This window comes from Tympanuchus pallidicinctus, unplaced genomic scaffold (genome assembly GCF_026119805.1).
Source record: "Tympanuchus pallidicinctus isolate F22 unplaced genomic scaffold, pur_lepc_1.0 scaffold15, whole genome shotgun sequence".
Taxonomy (NCBI): Eukaryota; Metazoa; Chordata; class Aves; order Galliformes; family Phasianidae; genus Tympanuchus; species Tympanuchus pallidicinctus.
In genome coordinates this window covers 6,598,859-6,617,356 of record NW_026294669.1, presented here as the reverse complement: position 1 = coordinate 6,617,356, position 18,498 = coordinate 6,598,859, and the positions used below count along the sequence as shown (strand labels likewise).

The following is an 18,498-nucleotide window of genomic DNA, read 5'->3' as shown; positions in this document are numbered from 1 at the left end:
GCAGAGATGCTTACTCTGCAGTATCACGGATGCCAGGACTATGATTGTGTTTGAGTGAGCTTGTAAAACTTGGGCTTGTTGCAGCCTTGGCTGAGCAGGTGCACTGTTCTGTATTACTTTTGCCATATATTCCTGAGAGCAAGTGAATGGCATGGTGCCTTGCACTAATCCCAGCCGTGGTTGGCAGTGCGGTGGAGGGAATGATTCAAAAATTAAATCTTTTGTTGCAGCAAATAAAAAACTCTCTGCACATTGTGTGATTTCCACCAGTTACTTGCATGATTTTAAATGCAGTGCCTCGTTCTGCTTTTCTCTCATTTATTGAGCTCCCTCTTTGGTTACGATTAACATCCACACTGAGAAACATATATTCATTAACGATTCCAAGTGCCATCTCTGCAAGCCTTTGTCAGTAGCATCCTGGATGTAAAGATTTCTGATCCCTGCTGCATTTAGAGGTATTAGTACCACTTTATAGTGCTTACCAGCTATGCATTAAGGAAATTATTGCTGCTTTCAGGTGCCATTTCTTTGGGAACATGCCTGTGTTCTTTTCAGAATGAAAGCAAAGCATTCAAATGCTGGGCTGCAAAATGGCTGCTTGCAAGTGTGCCTTACAGGTTTTCCATCTTCATCTTTTTCTATATTCTTTGTAGACAGATTTTATTTTTATATTTTATTTGAAAAGTTGTAATTTCCAGCGGAGTACAGAAGCAGCTCACGTATGAAAAGTTTCTGTCAAGCTCTTGTTCTTTTCTAGCTATCTAGACAAAATTGTGTTTCTGTGGACAAAAAGTCTGTTAAATTCTAACGCCACCACTGTTTCCAGAATAATTGGAAAAAAGACTCTGCTGGAATTGCTACCTTCAAACTTTTAAGCTCTGTGGTCAGAAAATGGCAACTTGAGTTTTCCTTTCTTCTGCAGCACAGCACCAGCACCTCAGCCTCACATCGGGCTGCCCGGGATGCCTGGCGTGGTTTGGTTTGCCTGGCAGTGATTTGTGCTCAAATCAATGAAACTTTCTCCTGCTTTCAGATTCTTTGGTTTTGTCTTACTAGAAATCCATTGTATACTAAAACATCAGATCTGAGGAATAATGTTTTTCCCTTTTTAACTTCTCTCATTAATCTTTAAGACACGAAGTAATGCTAAAAAGACTCTGCTGCCCTCTGCAGAGAGAATCTGTGCAAGCAAAAAGAAATTAGTGTCTGAAAACCTGCATCTCTGATCTTAACTTAGTTTGTAGTGCAGTATTATATCCGTGGTGAGCAAGGATGAAAACTGTGTACTCAACTCCTGCAAACTCCACTCCACTTTTGATGGCTTGCTTTCCTTTTTAGGCATAACATCGAATGTCTCACCGTTGAGTCTGCAAATGATATTGTGGTCCCCTCTTTTGACGGAAGAAGGAAGCACTGTGTTTTCCAAGGTGACCTCTTACTGTTCAGCTGTGCTGGATCCCACCCGACCCACAGAAGAATCTGCCCATGCAGGGACTACATTAAGGGACAGGTTGCGCTGTGTAAAGACTGCCTATAGCAGCAGCAGGGCTTCTTTTGAGTATAGGACAAAATGTAAGTAGTTTTGAGAGGAGCTACTTATTAATTCCTGCACTTCTGTCCAGGTTTTTTTGCTGCAGGCAGAGCTATTATTGCTGGGCAGAATTATCTACTGAGAGGAGGGATTGATAGCAAACAGCTAACTGATCTTTTTTCCTATAAGAACATTTGCAGTGCAACTCTTCAAATTGCTTCATCTGTTTGCGAAGAGAAATGAGTTTCGTGTTCTCCAGTGGTTTGAAGATGACTGCACAGAATAGTTTGTAGAAAACTCCCAGGCCCATCAAACTTCTTTTTTGTTGTTTGGGTGAAGTGTTTTCTATTTTTCAATGAGTTTGAACATCCCTGGTCATGGTTAGCAAAAAGATCTCAGCATCATTCCAATAGAAAATTGAAAAAAGTGTGCTGGGGGGTGGAGGGGGGGAGGACTACAATTTATTATAGATGCACTGTTTTGGGTACTGCTTTGTCTTGAATGGCTACAAAGTGGTTTACTTCACAAGAATTTGGAATCACAAGATAGCTCTATATTCTGCAATTGGGTTATCTGGGCCCAGTCCTTTTTGTTTAAGTTTTGTATACAAAGTATTGTCTGCATCACAGCTGCTGCACCAGAGCAGTCTGAACAGAAAGTACTATGAGTGAGCAAGCAGGCAGTGTGTGACCCAACAGCCAACTTGGGTTGGGGCATTCTTCAGTGTGGAAAAGCCTCAAAGGCACGCTGCCTTTTTAGGGATGGACTTGTCAGTTTACTGGTCCCATTTAGAAAGTAATCCTTGGAATTTGCCCATGCTTCTGTTGTAGTCTGTCTACTAGAAATACTGTGTGAAGCAAAAAGTATTCAGCATCTTTGGAGCAATATTATTGTTAGAGCCTCAGTTTGCTGCGCCTTCCAGTAGTTAAAGTGTTGCTGAATGACATAGAAAGGTTAAACTAAGCTAACTATAATTATTGTATGGTAGAAATGTAAAATGTCTTCATAACTAGCTAGATTTTTAAAGAGAATTTTTTTCTGAAGAACAAGAGGAGACAACTGCTAAGAAAAGTATTGACTGATCTTGCGGGTGCTTTGGTTGTTTTTCTCTTGGGGAGGGAAGGAGGGTTTTGGTGTTTTTTTAGGTTTTCTTTTCTGTTTTTTTTTAACAGGCACACCAGTCATAAATTGAGAAAATTGAAGAGTTTGAATTCAAACTTCCTTTGAAGCAGCACATTAAATCTTTGACACCACTTTCTTTTTGTAGAGGTAACTATGGTTCTTCTCAGCAGAAGGTGGCACGCTTGGCAGCACCATTTGTAGACAGGAAACAATTTGCTAAGGTCAGTGAGAAACCAGTCCGTGGTGTATTTTGAAAGCAGTCATAGTCAGCACTTTGGGAGGTGAACGTGTTCTTTCTGTGTTGGAAAAAACTCCATTAGCATGAAGGGTTTTTTTCATGAAAATGACCGTTACTGAGTAGCCATGAAAAGCATAGAAACTTGTGTTTTCCCATCTCTTGACCTACCAAAGACCATTGGAGGGAACTGCTTTTTAATCCTGGATAAATTTTTAAAACAAGGGAGCCGAAAATTGTTAAGTTTCAATGTGAAAACAGCAAATTACCTTTTTCCAATTGGTTTCCTGCCTCAGCACTCCTGATGGTGTTACACTGTAACACTCCATACATAGGACTGCTGAGAACTCAGGACTGTAATCCTGAGGCTGTTGGGCGGCCACAAGGCTGTGTGGGAATGTTCAAGTTCCTGGGATGCCAGGAAAAATCTGCTGTATCTTAGAGTAATTTTCCAAAAGCAGAATAACAGGGCCCTTTAATGAGGCAAACATTTTGTGTGAGAAAAAAAACACAACTAGTATGAGCATTCTTTCTTAGCATATCTCAGCATTTGCTTCAGTCAACAGAAGCGTAGTTTGCAATAGTTTTAATACCCCAGCAGAGCTGGAGGAGGATTCAAAATGGTTCTGAGCAGATGCAACAGTTCATTTTGTGTTTATATCACCTATTCCCCACATAGCTGTGCATATTTATGCAACTGGAAAGCCCTGTATATTAATGGCAGTGTGTATTTCTACCTGGTGCTGAATGTGGGGGCAACAGCAGAGATTTGTCTCTCCTAGTTCAGCCTGAGGTTCCTCAGGCAGGATTTTAATTCAGAATGACATATCAGAGAATTACATCGGAAACAAAGATGTGGATGTGTGCACTTACAAATGCAAAACACGTAGTTTTTGTTGCAGTGTAATTCTTGCTGTAAATACGTATTTGCTTGACTCCCACCGCTGTATGGTCCACATGGCATACTGCATTTTATTTTGCCTCTAAGCTTTTATAGATGGGGAGGGTTTTGGTATTTGTTATTATAAGATTTTCTGGTCTAGTGCTTTGCTCAATGGTAAGTCTGCATTTACCACAGCAGGGAGAGTCTATTATAAGCTGTTTTTTTTTTCATGCTGTAGCACTATTTCTCTCTTAGCCTACTGAGCTGAATTACCGCATACTGGCAAAAGTGAAACAGCAAACACTGGTGCCGCTGGCATTTCAGCCACGGACAGGATATCTAAATCCAGTTTCAGGATCATTTGGGTCTGATTCTATTTCCACTGAAATCTATAGAGAATGAGTCCTTAATCTTAAAGAAAAAAGAATCAAGAGCTATAGTCTCACAGGCCTGCGTTGTTAACTTAACACACAGTAGCTGGACCTCTTCTTTCAGAAGTGTTACTTTTATGAAATACAGCTTCAATCAAATTTCTGTAAAAGAGATCCTCTAAGAACTGTGAGTGAACAAACTGTAGTGTGCTGATGTTTCACTCTCCATCACAGAGCCGTGTTGCCCATGCATCAGTAAATCATGCAGAGCCCTTCTGCAGATAAGCACTCAGGCAAATCCAGGTGGGACTATTACAGTTTTGAACAATTTAGTAACGTGTAAAAAATCCCCATGTTAGAACAGAGGCCAGCCTTCTGTCCAAGTGTCAGAACTATTTTCCTTCCTAGTGAAAGAGTAAAGGTGGAGTCACAATATTCCACTTGGGTTCCTTGAGGTGGGGCCAGGCCGCAGAGCTCAGTGCGCCAGTAAGGCCTGCAGCTCCTTCTGCTCTGAAATCAGAAGTCAGGTTTTTGCATGACTTGGCAGTGGAATATATTGACCGGTGGTTGGTGGGGGAGGAAAAATGTCAAAAGTTGCATAGAAGAAGGTTTTACAAGCTTTTAATCATAACTCTCATATCAAGACATTCTTTGTTTTAAAATTTTGTATTTTTGTATGTGACCTAGTTTTTTCAAAAAATGTTGTTCCTATGAGATTAGAAAACTTGAGAGAAGCATTTACATATTTATTAACATAAAATTATGGCTTGCCTTTGAAAGGTAAAGTTGGTAAATACACACTGTTTAAAAATGCCAATAAAAACCTCATTTATTTCATATATGCAAGTTGATTTGCACATGTATAAATAGAGTTGCTTTTTTGCATTTTTTGCTTAGTTTCTTTTTGTGCTTTATAGTCGCAGCTGTGTTTGTTTATAGCAGATTGTTTCTCCTACAAATATTTAATGTTTATGTGCCTTTTTTTTTCTTTACTTTGGGGTTTGGATGGCTGCTTTTAATGTGGACACTGTCTGAACAAATATATTGGAACACTAACTGCAGGTAAAACCCAGTGCTTGGTCACTGTATATCTGTTAGCAGAACAAATTCTGAATGTTTTGAAATAGCAGGAAGATCTGCTTTAAAAACATAAGGGTTAATAAGATAAAAGATACCCAAACATCACTGATTCTTACCAAAATTTGCTTCTGCTAGTGAAATGCCTTTTACTGAATGTCTGTAATTGGACATGAATGCTTCTGCTGGGACAGATGTCTGTGTAAAGACAGAGAGCAAACTGCACCCACTGCATTCTCCTGGGTGATAGTGCTAACAAAAAACCTGTAGGAATAGTCACACCTAATTTGATTAAGTGGAAGAATTAAGATCTGCACTGGATTTGGGAGGCACTTGGTTTTTCACATACAAGTGTGTTCAGATGGAAGTGCACAGGGTGACTCCTGGTGCTCCTACCATGCAGTCCTTTATATCCAAATGTATGAGTGCATATCCAAATGTATCAGCCTCAGTGGAGAGGGAATTCTGGCTGTTCATCTGACTGCAGAAATCTCTATTTTCATTTCTGTGAGGATATTTTGTCTAACAGCTGCTGCTCCAGGTTCAGCAGCGCAGGCTTGAGGACAGAGCCAGATTTCTGTGCACTCCCTGCTCAGCTCTGCTGCAAACGCTCGCAGCTGTTTGTAACTTGCTCACTGACAGGTGCTCAGACTTGTCCAAAATTACCGTCAGGTGCAAGTGAGGCTGTTCACCAATGTCTTCTCTCCTTGCTTAATCACATTGTTCTGACCTTTAAATCCTCCCGTGTGTCCTTGGGTTGTCCCCTAACTAAAGGCATGCCTCCCTTCTCAGAAATGAGCGTCCCCTCTAAATTACAAAGATGGGTTACAAGCTGCTACTTACTCAAAATAAACAAAATTCAAGTTGCTTTCTTAGGCATGTATTTTGTTCACAGTGCATTTCAGGACCAGATTTTACTCCAGTGAAAAGGAAAGGGGATAAATGAGGCTGGGTACAATTCTCATCCAAGTAATTAATTTCACAACTCCCACTGGCCTCACTGGTAGCAGGACTCCCCCATTAATTTCTCTTCAAATTAAAGAAAACAGCTCTCCCTTTTTGATAAAGCACCATCCTACAGATAAAGACTAAACCCTTGCAGGTTATGCTGTGCATGTTACCAGCAGCCAGTTTTGCTTGCTGCTATAGCATTTATCATCACTAAGTTGGTGTGACTCACCATAATAGTATTGGTTCAGAACCTGGTTAAATAACTGTCCGCTCTGCATTTTGGAGTGCTAGAGTCTAGTTTTGTTTTGATTGTTTGTTTTAAAGAGAATATCAGTTACCATTTTCGACTTTAAAGCCTTTTTTTGAGGGGTGCTAACTTTTTGCCATGGCTCTGTGTGACATTTTTCCTGCAGCTGCTTTGCCTTCAGCTTTTGACTTAGGATTGGTTTCCATTTGTGGTTCTCCTTTTCCCCAACAGTTCAGGCACCACTGTGAAGTTGAGAACGGTGCACTGGCTGATATGGGCTTCTGGTCAGGCTGGAAAGGCCAGGGGCAGGTTTCATTTAAGTATGCTTTAATAACACTGCTGTACTGTAGTGTTAAAACATTTTGTTTAATGGTCAGTGACTTAAATCTTGTCTTCATATTTTTAAGTAGCTCTGGAGTTGTTGGGTTTTTTTAAGTTAGTTTGTAAGTTCCAAATATTATATTTAAATGGAATGTGTAAACAGCAAACGCCATGTATCAAGTGCAAAATGTTTACTGTAGGGATGTGTTGAAAATTGCAGAGGCTGAACCTGAGCTGTGTGGCATTGCTCGTGTTCTTTCTTCCAGGGAAAAGTAACAAAGCGCAGCTTCCATGTGAGTCATCCTTTACACTCATTGAATTAAAACTAGTGTTGGGCTCTGATTCTGCAGACCTCTCCCAATAGCACAACGCAACCTGCTTATTAAATGGGTAAATAAAGCCAGGTCCTCAAAGCGCTGATAAAAGGAGTTGTAACTCCACCTTCCCCACGCTGCAGTGTGTGTCACACGGCCCGGCCAGCTCCCAGCAGAACTGCACAGGTACACGGTAAATCATGCTGAATGGCCGTCTGAGGGCAGTTTGTTTGAATAGGGTTATACCCAGGACTCATTTGCTATGCTCATTAACAAGCTTGCTGTAATATGGTGACAGTGAAAACCATTTTGTTTAGTTTTCACAAAGGAATACGGCAGAGGAGGAGGAAATGGCAGTTTTTAGCAAAAGGAAAAGGGAGTCAATTTTCTGAGAAAACTTACCCTGCAGATTGCAACAAGAGAAATATTAAAACTTAAAGGAATGCTCACTCTGCTGGGTTGAGCTGAGTTCTCTCTCTGGCTGAGCGCAGCAGGGTGACACAGAGCAGCTCTCTGCTTCCTGGTCTCATTCCTTCCCTGGAGGCATCTCCATAGGGAAAGGCTAGAAAATTCTGAGTAATCCCTGTAGCACTGTAAGGGGAGAAGTCAAACAAAAACCTGCTGAAATCTGTAAAAACAAAGGCTGCTTTTTGTGGAAAATAATTTGGAGTTGGAGTTTTTATAGTTTTGTAAGAACTTCAGGGTCAGGCTGGTTACTGTGTGTGTTCAGTTGGAAATCTCTGCTAAAGTCTTTATTTGAATGGTTGTGTTCCACTATATTGCATTCAAACAGTTTGATTCGGAAAGATGAGAACACAGTGATTCAGATACTGTCAAGTTACTGGGGTTCAATAGGATAAGATTATTTTATTTTTTTTAGAAACGTAAATGTCTGTACTTTAATGGCATAGAAAAATGCTTTGTTTTCACTGTTGTAGAAAAAAAAACTAGGGAGAACTTTATTTTTCAATAAACCTTTTTCTTGTGTGATTTGGATCTATGATTGCTTTGTGCATAAATGGCAAATCTGTGAGCTGCCACGGATCCAGAGTTGCATCTGTGTGACAATCCGCAGCCCGCAGCTGCCCATGCAACAGAAGCACGGCCCACATCCCAGTGGTAAGAAAGGACACTTTGTTATCTTTGTTTTGCTTTGTTGTAAATCTGAATTGGATTTAAGGACAGATAAAATCAAGATTCATTTCAGGAGAGCAACTTTCCCTCTCCAATAGTTAGACATACTTCCTAATAATTTTCAGCCCAAAGGAAGACTGTGGACGTTGGCTGCACACTGCATCCAGAGTACAGAACTACTTGCAAAACAAACTCCTCTGCAAAGGCTTTCTATCAAATGCACTTTCAGCTCTCCAGCTGATGTTCTTGCTGATGCCTGCGTCGCTCCTGGCTGTCCATGCAGTGCCACCATGATTCTGCTCCCAAGTTCTGCCTGAGGCTCAGTGATGCCAACCCCAGCATGCAGCTGATAGCGTGGAACAGGTAACATGCAGGAACTGGTCACTGCCTCCCCACAGGCTCATCCTGGGGCTGACAGGAGTGGGAAAGCATCCTGCTCCCAGGTGTGGGAGCAGCAGGACAGGTCCCTTGATTGGCTGGTGTTTGATTTAATTACTCTCCAGTTGCATAACCTGGACCCACAGGAATGTGGGTTTGTGCCTCTCCTGTCTCAGTTCTGATGCCTGATGAGCAGTGCATGTCAGCACAGTGCTTTGTAACAGTACTGCTGCATGGCAATGCATGTAACATAGCAGCAGCACACACCTGAAAGCAGTGCTGAGAAATTAAAAGTGCTGTGAGCACAGTGAAACACTTGCAAGTCCAGGATGAGGTATTCTCACAGATCAGTGTATCAGGGATAGCGTTTGGCCAGTAGCTTCAATGCTTCCTTACCCCTCTGGCTCCCAAAAATGTCTATGTGCTCCCAGGCAGCTGAGATTGCAGAAATGCAAATGGTATTATCATTAGTGAGGAGAGCTCAGAGGTGTGCATACTGAGAGCTTAATTTGACGTTGTCTGAGGAAGCGCCTGTCTGTGGTCTTCAAGTCCAGTTCTGCAACATCATTTTCAGATGGTGGTTGAATGCTGGTTATTTATGGCTTACCTACAAGGCTAGAGGTGGACTGAATTGGCAAGGGATTCTAGTTTGGTAATTTCTGGGCTCAAAAACCTGGCTTTCAGCCAGAGGTGGAACACTATCAATTTCCACTGCCTAACAATGAAGGTATGCAAAATACACCTCATGCCTGGTACCTGGCACGTGCAAAGCATGGTGTGGGGTTTTGATAGCTTCCTTCTCTGCTGTACTACATGGATAAATTCAAAGCCTCAACTCAGATTCACTGACATTTTCAGGGATTCGCAACTCTGAGTTTGGACGTGCTTTAGTATCAGTTTGCACTCTGTGCTGTTTCATGTATGAACTTCATTCTCTTTGCCCTCTGCACAACCGAGAGCATCTGTCAGTTTGACAAGCTTGCAGTCACCAATACTGTGTTGGGCAGTACCAAGGTTAAGGTGATCCAAGTGGTCCCAGGCTACCCCTGCTGTTGGAAGTTCCACCTTCAGTGAGTGTGGCTGGAACCTGCTTGTTATCTCGTAATTACAGAGCGGCTGGCACAGACAGGTAACAAAGAAAGCTACTATTGAAAATTTTACCTTTGAGAGTGTCTGGCTGGAGCAGAGCATTCTGGTAAACTGGATAAGCATTTATTTTCATTTCAATTGCAATGAGCCATAAAAAGTATGGTAGTATGGATCTGTGCTCACTTCTATGTATCACTGTTGCCTGGTCTTTTTCCTTTGAAGTCTCAAGTATTTTACTTATTTTCTTGAATTAACCTGCTAATACCAGAAGTGCTTTGAAGCATCCATGGTAACTGAAACACTTCTGCATTTGGTTTATGTTACTGTGATAAGAAAAGTATGAGCTTGTTCAACCACCTCTCATTTTCAAGGGCTGTGCAGCTGGAGTCTGCACTTACAGCCACCAACTAGAAAAGAGGATTCCCTCAGCTTTGCTTCATGGATGAACACAGCCAAAGGTCCCTGTGCACACATTGCACTCAGTATTTTAACAGGCTGCTTTAAAATGTGAGCTGGTTTGATGTCCTACGTTCTGTCCATGAAGTAGGAGTTCTGTGCCACCAAGCTCACTGCACTTAGGTGTCTCACCACAACCTGTTTTACCTTCTTGCTGCTCTTCTGGGTGCTGGTCTGTGCTAGAACCTGGCTGCTGTAGCGCACAGCCCTGCAGAGCAGTGCTTTGGGCAGCTCCTAATTGTCACTAAATGACTGATGCTGGGACTACAGAAGCAAGAGAGGTGGAAAAGGGTAAACAGTACTAATAAAACCAGCAAAAAATAAGAAATACACAATATAGCTATGCTCAGGGTCTGGTCCTATGATTCTGGTGCTGAAGATTCTTGACAAAACTGAGTTAATCAGCAGGAAGATGCCTTTTCCATGGCTCTCTTCAGTGGACTTGGAGTTAGAAAAGAAACAGAATGGGAAAATGTCAGGACTAAGCATAAGGAATTAGGAACTTGTGCATGAAGAAAGGATTTTGGGGCAGTACATGATGTTTAAAAGTCCACCTAATGAAAACAGGGACAATTGCTGTACAAGACATCCTTGTGCTGAATAGGCTTATAAAGTACCTCCTGTGTCTTGGCGAGTACTGAGCTTCTGTCTTATGCTGAGTGACGTGTGATGGGTCTGTCATCATCCAGCACCAGCAAAGGCTCAAGTACCACCAGGACACTGACAGTCACAATATTAAGGAGCTTGTATACAAACAATTATATAAACTTAATCCAAAATATCTGTAAGCCAACTGTAGCAGCAGAACAGAATTCATTTTGCAATACTTTTCTGTTCTGTTTCAAGAGACAGCAAGGGCCATTGTGCCAGTGCTGTGCACCTCACACTGACACTGTCCTGTACTTTTGGTGTCTCTTCCTACACACATCAGTGGGAGCTTGCCTTTAATAAGGACCCTGGGGAACCTGGCTGACAACTTGCTGTGTGACATTTGAAGGGAAATATGGTTGTAGATGACACAAGGCGTCAGTAAACTATTAGTGTCCCCACTGTACATCAGTCACTGAACAGTCTCATTATAGATCTACTCTCATTTACATAATCTATTGCAGAGGAGCTAAAAATGGGGGTTTCTAGCTACTTGGCTACTTACCACAATCCAATTTCAACCTCTGCAGTGGACTGTCTGCTATTTTTAATCCACCTGTGATAAACAGAAGCAATGTAGTGGCTCTGTGTTGTGAAAGCCAACCTGAAATATATAAAATAAAGAGAAAATGGATATAGCCAGAGAATCCAGTTTAATAGGCTGCTATACAGGAAGACTTTGCCCTATGGTACATTCTGGAAATAGTTTTTAAATGTTACTTACGGTATTGTATAAAATAGATACCAGTTTTATTGTTTATACATCAAGTTTCTTTGATAATTTAACCTGCTAGTAATACATAAGATGTGCGATGGAAGGTGAGCAACACTTTACAGAACAATCTAAATCTAATAAATAGATCTCTGTCTCACCACCCAGTTGCGCCACTGCTGTGCCATCATCAGACTACAGAGCAACCACAGTCACACACACCAACACGTCTGTGTAAAGTAGAATAGAATAAAAAGTCTTTCCTCAAGCAGCTTCTCTTCCTTGCGTGACTTCTTGGCTTTGGTCTGTACAGTGATACTGTGTGTGCTTGTTTGGTCCATGCAAAGCAATCAACAGTGTCTTCTTAAGAAAAAATAGAATTTAAGTTGAAGAGGTATCGCTTCGCTCAGGTTAGGGCTCAGACGAAGAACCGCTCTGATCCCAGAAAGGTTTGTAGCCTCTCTTTCTGTGGGCCTATTTAAAAAGGGATGAAGGGAGATCCCAGGTAAGTGTTCCAAAGCAACACAGCTCTTGGAGTCCGCTCTTTACAACAGGATATTCCATAGCCAAAGAGGTTAGCAAGGATTGCACTTCTGTTACAGCATGTGTTTAGGAAAATACAGGCCAGGGCAAATAAACAAGATCTGAAACTGGCACTTCTTTACCCACAGGTTTATCACATCATTAAGAACACTTTCACTTCAGAATATACAATGTGGCAGCTGGGCACTGCATGTTTTCTATAGTCACAGGAATCAATAGCATATTGAAAGAAAAATGCTGCTGTTTCACTGAATTGCAAGCAGTGTGCACATATGCCAATTTTACAGAGAGATTTCCCAATAAAACAAACTTCAACAAAAACGGACCACGGGAAACAAACGGCATATTGAATAAAATACCATTGGCACCACTTGCCCAAACTGCTGAAGTTTTAGAGTCCTTACAAAGAAGAGGTGTGTGATCTTCACTCAAACATTTCATAGTGGCGCGTTTGCCGTACGCGGGGCACCATATCAATAAGCAACCTGCAAAGGAGAGCACAGGAGTGGTTATGCAGAAATGCATGGCACCATGCAGAAGCAAATGATGGCGTGGCTGCAGCATGGCTTCTGAGGCTGTTCCAAAGGCTTCTGAGGCTGTCTGGTACATTTAAATACTTCAGCACTGGTTTGCCTCTATAGTTTTCCAGAACAGCTAGTTTTGCAGTGGAAATAATAGTGATCACAGTGATTTTTCAAAAATGGTATTCTCCATTAAAATGCTAGTTTCCCAATTTTCCAATGAAGGGAAGAAAAACACACAGCTTCCAGCTGAGAACTTACTGCATCCGAAGTCCACCTCTCAACAGTCATGATTCCAATTGAATAAGATGCTGCGTGTCCCCTTTTTCTTATGGAGAAAGAGCAACGAAACACAAAACCCTCGTATTCCTTGCAGGCAAGGGAAATTATAGCAGAGCTTCATTTAATATTATTCTGTTTCTGATGTCTGGAGTCAATAAATGATCTTAACATTCAGTAGAAACAATATTATTTGAAAAAAGCTGGCTAACTTCCAGTTCAAAAGTTGTTACATGGTGGAGATAAGACAGAAATCGCAGGTAAAACCACTCCTGAAATTATTGGTTATTTTTTGAATGTTTTGAAGCCAAAACCGTTTCATTACTATATTTCCAAATGCAGGTAAAGAAATGCCTCATTAAAACAGTTCTAATTTCTTTTAAGTTCTGGCTTCTTTCCTATTGATGTGAGACAGACACTCTTTTGTCTGTTTCCATGCACTGTTCCACACTGTTGGCAGCTGGTCTAATAAATTGCAGTAACTGGAGTTACACAGGCATTTAGGAGCTATGACTTTTTACATTAAAAAGACTGCCCATTTCAGTGCATACTGAAATACCTACTAGCAGGAGATACTCACTTGATTCCATAGGCAAATATTGTAAGTCCAATTAGAACTCCTATACTGCCATCCAGATACCAGACAGAAGAATTGTGTTTAAAGACTTCTGCGCTAAGAAGGATGGAAAATCCCATTATTCCACCTACAAGAGAGTTGAAGCCTAGACAGAGAAAGAAAGAAGGAAAAAAAAAGAGGAAGAACCAAATCTCAACAAAGTCACATGAGAGGAGTTCACCTGTAGGGAGAAAAGCTGAGTTTGTGCCAGTACTGCAGAGAGGGCAAAGATCCCTGTGTGAGGTGTCCTGCGTGCCATTTGTTTGCACCATTAGCCAGCAGACTGCAATGCTTCTGTTCTACAAATCAAACTTGCAATCTCTGGTGTGTGACCAGTTTTTAAGCTCTGGCACTTGTCTGTTCTGATATAGGAGTTTACATCCATTTCCTTGTACTGGGTGTCTTGGTTCAGTTGGTCCCAACTGTTTCTCATGACCCTATTGAGTTCCAAATCCTAATTCTAGCTGCTGTTTGTTTCAAACAGCTTTCCTTTCTTGATGCTAAATCCTTCAAAAGCTGCACTGCTCCATGCTGACTCTGACAGTGCAGCATTTCTTCCTCTTGCAGCTCATCATCACAAATCAGAACCAACTACCTCTGAGCTGTAAACCAGTGGTTGGCTGGCTGTCCCCTTGCATAGATCTTCCCAAGATCATCTCCATAAGGTAATTAGTACTGCAGCACACACAGCGAGCCCTGACTGGAACATCAAAGGCAGATCAGTAAGGGACTTGAAGTCTCTTTCTTTCTCTGAACAGGAGTCAGCTAGAGTCCAGGATACCCCAGATGCTCATTAAAAAGAAAATGATTTCACACAATAACTGTTCACAGATGTTATCACAGAGGTTTTTACTCCATTCCAGATATTTGTTTTTCTCTGATCACGATAGCTCAGAGCTGCACGCACTGCTGACTGCATTAGGGAAGACACACAATAATCCCAGGAACAGATTCATATCTATTACTCATAAATTCTATAGACATCATTTTGGATTCCTTTCTTTCTCTCTTTTTTAAACTGTTCCTTTCCAAGATCGTCCCTTTAAAATCTTTCCAGAGATTTAGAATGATTAGTGTCATTTTTCCTTCAGCTCTTCTTTGTTATTATGATTATTTTTCAGAGATTATTTTTCAAGATTGTATTCTTTTCGTTTCCAAACTCCCTTTTTCTGATTTTTATGTTCCACAGTAAGCCAGAATGCATTGCTGCTGTGCTACAACAAAAAAATGTCCCTGATAATGCATTCATTTGGTAGATACCTTGATGACAAAGGAAAAAGTCTAACTTGAAATAGCCAATACTTTGTGTTAAGTCAACTTTAGTCAGCCCAATTCTCCGTGTCTGCCAACAACCACATGCATGACACTTACTTCTGAATGTCCTCTTTGAGCCAGGCTGATCACATCCCACCCCATCCACACTAAGTCATTGCTCCAAGATGCAGCTAGCACTTGACTACTTCTATAGCTGAAATACTTTTATAATCCATCCATACTTTAAGATGCACCAGACCTTTGTCAGTAGGTATTTAAATCCAAAGGAAACCTTGCATGGCAAAGCACGTGTTACTTAGCAAGTCTGTGGCAGATTGAGGAATACAAAGGTATCAGGCTCCCAGAGCTACGAGAAAAGGATCTGGAATTTTTTGTGACTGGTAATGCCACTGGGATCACAAATTTTGCATATGCGTGCTTGATTACTGGAATAATTATACCAGTATATCTAAACTAGCATATGCCCAAAGCACTCTGTTAGTGCCTAGTCTGTTTGTATTCCCAAGAAGTATAACATACTACTTCTACTGAGAATGAAATATATATTGTGCATGTATAATATATTAAGTATAAATTAATTCACTATAAATTTATACCAGTGCCAGTTCCATGTACCAGCTTAATCCAGATTCTATTAGCATGATATCCAAAAGTCAGGAAATAATAAGACATCTTCTTGTCATTATTGGCTGATGCTTCCAAATGATCAAAAAGCTACTTACAAAGGAAATTGTCTCTTTTCCATTCAGGGAAACCTGTCTTTGTTGGTGGCAGGAAATCATGCAGCAGCTGCGGGTATGAATCCAGACACCACGTTCTGTGCATAAGGTCAGCACAGGAAAAAACAGGTGGCAAAATCTGGGAAGGAAATGGGTATCTAAAACCTACAGACAGACCTGTCTGTCTCATCCCTACATTTGTTCTTTGAGATGGTACAAGATTCAAGATAGGAAAGAGCTGTTTTTATTATCCAAAAGGCCATGAACTTTTGTTGTACACAAATCGTACAAGTAACGTTTTGTTTCATGAGGATTAATACATTTAGGCTTCAAAAATCTATGGTTGTAAAGCTCTGTTCTTTAAATATGTACATATATATATGTCTCCTTAATAGAGATTGGCATGTACAAGAGAAAAAAATACATGTATTTTTGAGAAAGAAAAATGTATGCTTGAATTACTCAATACAGTTTGCTGGTACACAGCCAGTGATCACAGGAGGTAAGTTAGTAGGAAACAGAAAACACTAAAAAAAGAATTGCATATCTGTCTCGGGTATTGAATCATTCTGTCTCCTCCTGGTTGTTAATCAACTAAGCATATATGTAAATGTTTTTTTGTGCAAGAAGATATTTAAGTACACACGGTAATACCAGCCTCCTACGTTTTCTAAAATAGCCCTAGAAGGAAGAAAATAGAGGTAATAAGCAGAGCAAGGTAATTGTATATCTTATTCCCTAATTTTTTTAATCAAAGAATGAGCAAGCTCCAGCTCAGTGGCAATATAATTAGCTCAAGGATGTAATTAGGAGGGAAGCAATTTCCCAACTCAAAGCTAGAATTATTCAGGAATTTTTCACCTAATATTTTGTCTGAAAAACTGGCTGCTTAAAAAACAAGCCACAAGTGGTTTTTTTTAGAGTGGAGGTTAATCTGCCTAGCAAACATGTCCTGCTTACACTGACAGCAAAATAAGGCAGAATCACTGGTCTGCAGCTCCCAGGATCCTTTCCAGAATCCATTTTGCAGGCTGGAGATCCTTTTGATTCAAAATGTCTAGGAAAATCTAGACTAAGGAACAGAAACAACATCTATTGCAGCTACACACAGAGAGAGGCAGGAGCTTAGTTCTACATTCTGCACTGCTGTTTCTTTTTTTGCTTATTTTCATACATAAATAGACACAAAGTATTTATATGTGGGACAATATAAAATGTATGTGTTCCCATCTATCACAAAATAATTAAGTAGGTTTAAATATCTTAAGATAAAGTAATTACATGCATCCCAAGAGTAAACTTAAAACTGAGTTTCCTTAAAATGAAATTTTTAGCAGAGTAAAATAATTTACATTCCACAATCCATGAATCATTTACACAGTACTGTGTATCCTAACAGAACATTTCAAACTGTCATGTGATGGAGATTTGTAGGGATCTGTGACATCTCCATCCTCCCACGGGCTCATATGTTTCCAGAGCAGCCCTCTGGAGCTTTCTGAAGATCCACAAGCTTTAGCCTTGTAAGTGAGAGGAGTGCTGGAGCTCACCTCAAAGCATGCCTTGCACATGCCTTTACAAAGAGCAACAGCTGGGCACCTGCACCGAGGGCTGGAGCAGTGAGAGCTCCCAAGCACTGCCTGAGTTTCACCACGTGACAAACCCTGGCAGGGTGCAGGACAGTAAGCAGTGGCATTGTTTTCCACGTGTCTTACTGTACTGGCTGTACTGGGCAGGTGACAGGAAAAGAACCAGGGCAGCAAATTACCTCTATAGGAGGACGTCTGAATGATGGCTGAGATCCTACTGAAAGCAGAGTGACTTTTTCTGCAGGAGACTTTGTATATTTCAGCAGTAGGGATGAACCTGCTCACCAGGTGTAGGCAATGAGGACAGATGTGACTTAGCCAAATCTCTACAAACTGTTGTCATATCCCTACACTATTCCAACCTCTGGCCTATATACACCTAATGTATTATGTGCTCTCTCTAACTTTTCTGTTATTGCTCACTAGCTACCCACTAACTGTTTGACTTCCATCAGAGGTACTCATTGCAGCTGATGCATCTATGTAAGAAGCCAGAGGTCAAAAATTGCTCTGTTTTGTGTTTTTCCACTTTCTCATTTCAATACACTTCCCCAGCTGCCCTTGTGCAGGGATCACTTGTATCTCTGGGTCTACCACATTCCCTGGGAGAATCTGTAAGTGCAACAGATTTGTATTCACACTCACCATCAGTTATCAGTGCTCTGCTTGTAAGGACCTTGCCCAGCATAAACTTGATTACTGCCAAAACAGTGCAGAGGATGCCACTTAAAACGGAGACACTATACAGAAAGTCATCCTGAAAGAAAAGATGTCAGACATTAGTCTATTTTCTGGTACTGTGCAGTATAATTAAATTACAAATACTAATATAGTTAGTATGCAATTATTTGTGCCATTCAAGTATACAACCTGAGAAAAAGATTTCCTAGATTATGGCTTCCAGATAGCAGTAATTGCTCTTGCAAACATAATTAATGATGGTTCCAAGCAACACATTTTGAATAGACTCAAACTCCTGAGATTGAGGAGATGAACCACCTGCTGGGCTGACTGTGGGCTGCCTAGTAACCTAACGTCTAATGCAATCAATAAGGAAGTCTGCATGCAGGATGAAGGACTGAGATTCCACTTATCAGACATTCGTTGATTTTTTTGTGTGCAAGAAATAATAATTCAATATCCTTTCTAAAGTAATGTAAAGTCTGGTCCAAGAAACAGGAGCACAGCTGAAGGCAATTCATGTGTGTGACCAGAAGGGGTGGAGCCTGCCTGCACCTCTCTTAGATCCCATTTAATGGCTGACTGCCACTGTGGAAAGATCTCTGGTTGGAGATCCCTCCCTTGTGGAGTCTTTCCTGTGAGCCTGGATCTTCAGAAATGGGTGAGGACTTTTCCTTTGTAACACCATCCCATTTGTGCTGGTCCCTTTGCTATTACACCCCTGTATCGCCCTTCCACTGTGTTAATCCAATGGTTACAGGTGGGATGCGAGGAAACCGCTGGGTACTGAAACACAGCTGCTG

At 41.0% G+C, this 18,498-nt stretch overlaps 2 protein-coding genes across 14 annotated transcripts in view; one reads left to right on the top strand and one right to left on the bottom strand.

Moving 5' to 3' along the window:
- The window catches only part of MGAT5 (alpha-1,6-mannosylglycoprotein 6-beta-N-acetylglucosaminyltransferase), a 113,722-nt gene extending 107,058 nt beyond the window's left edge, over window positions 1–6,664 (top strand). For 4 of the 5 annotated variants that reach the window (XM_052674850.1, XM_052674852.1, XM_052674854.1 and 1 more), the window contains one exon: window positions 1,342–2,694. In XM_052674850.1, the coding sequence (XP_052530810.1) occupies window positions 1,342–1,540 (199 nt within the window). In that variant the 3' untranslated portion in view covers window positions 1,541–2,694. The other variant, XM_052674851.1, reaches the window with a different exon arrangement.
- A 1,233-nt stretch (window positions 6,665–7,897) lies between these two features.
- Window positions 7,898–18,498, bottom strand: part of TMEM163 (transmembrane protein 163) — a 106,412-nt gene continuing 95,811 nt past the window's right edge. For 3 of the 9 annotated variants that reach the window (XM_052674880.1, XM_052674879.1, XM_052674871.1), the window contains 2 exons: window positions 17,660–17,771; window positions 11,395–12,500 (listed from right to left, as the gene is read on the bottom strand). In XM_052674880.1, coding sequence (XP_052530840.1) covers window positions 12,169–12,500; window positions 17,660–17,771 — 444 coding nt within the window. In that variant the 3' untranslated portion in view covers window positions 11,395–12,168. Of the gene's footprint in view, window positions 10,554–11,265; window positions 11,365–11,394; window positions 12,501–13,395; window positions 13,538–15,428; window positions 15,524–17,090; window positions 17,292–17,659; window positions 17,772–18,498 lie in introns of those variants that run through there. The other 6 variants (XM_052674874.1, XM_052674873.1, XM_052674872.1 and 3 more) reach the window with 6 other exon arrangements.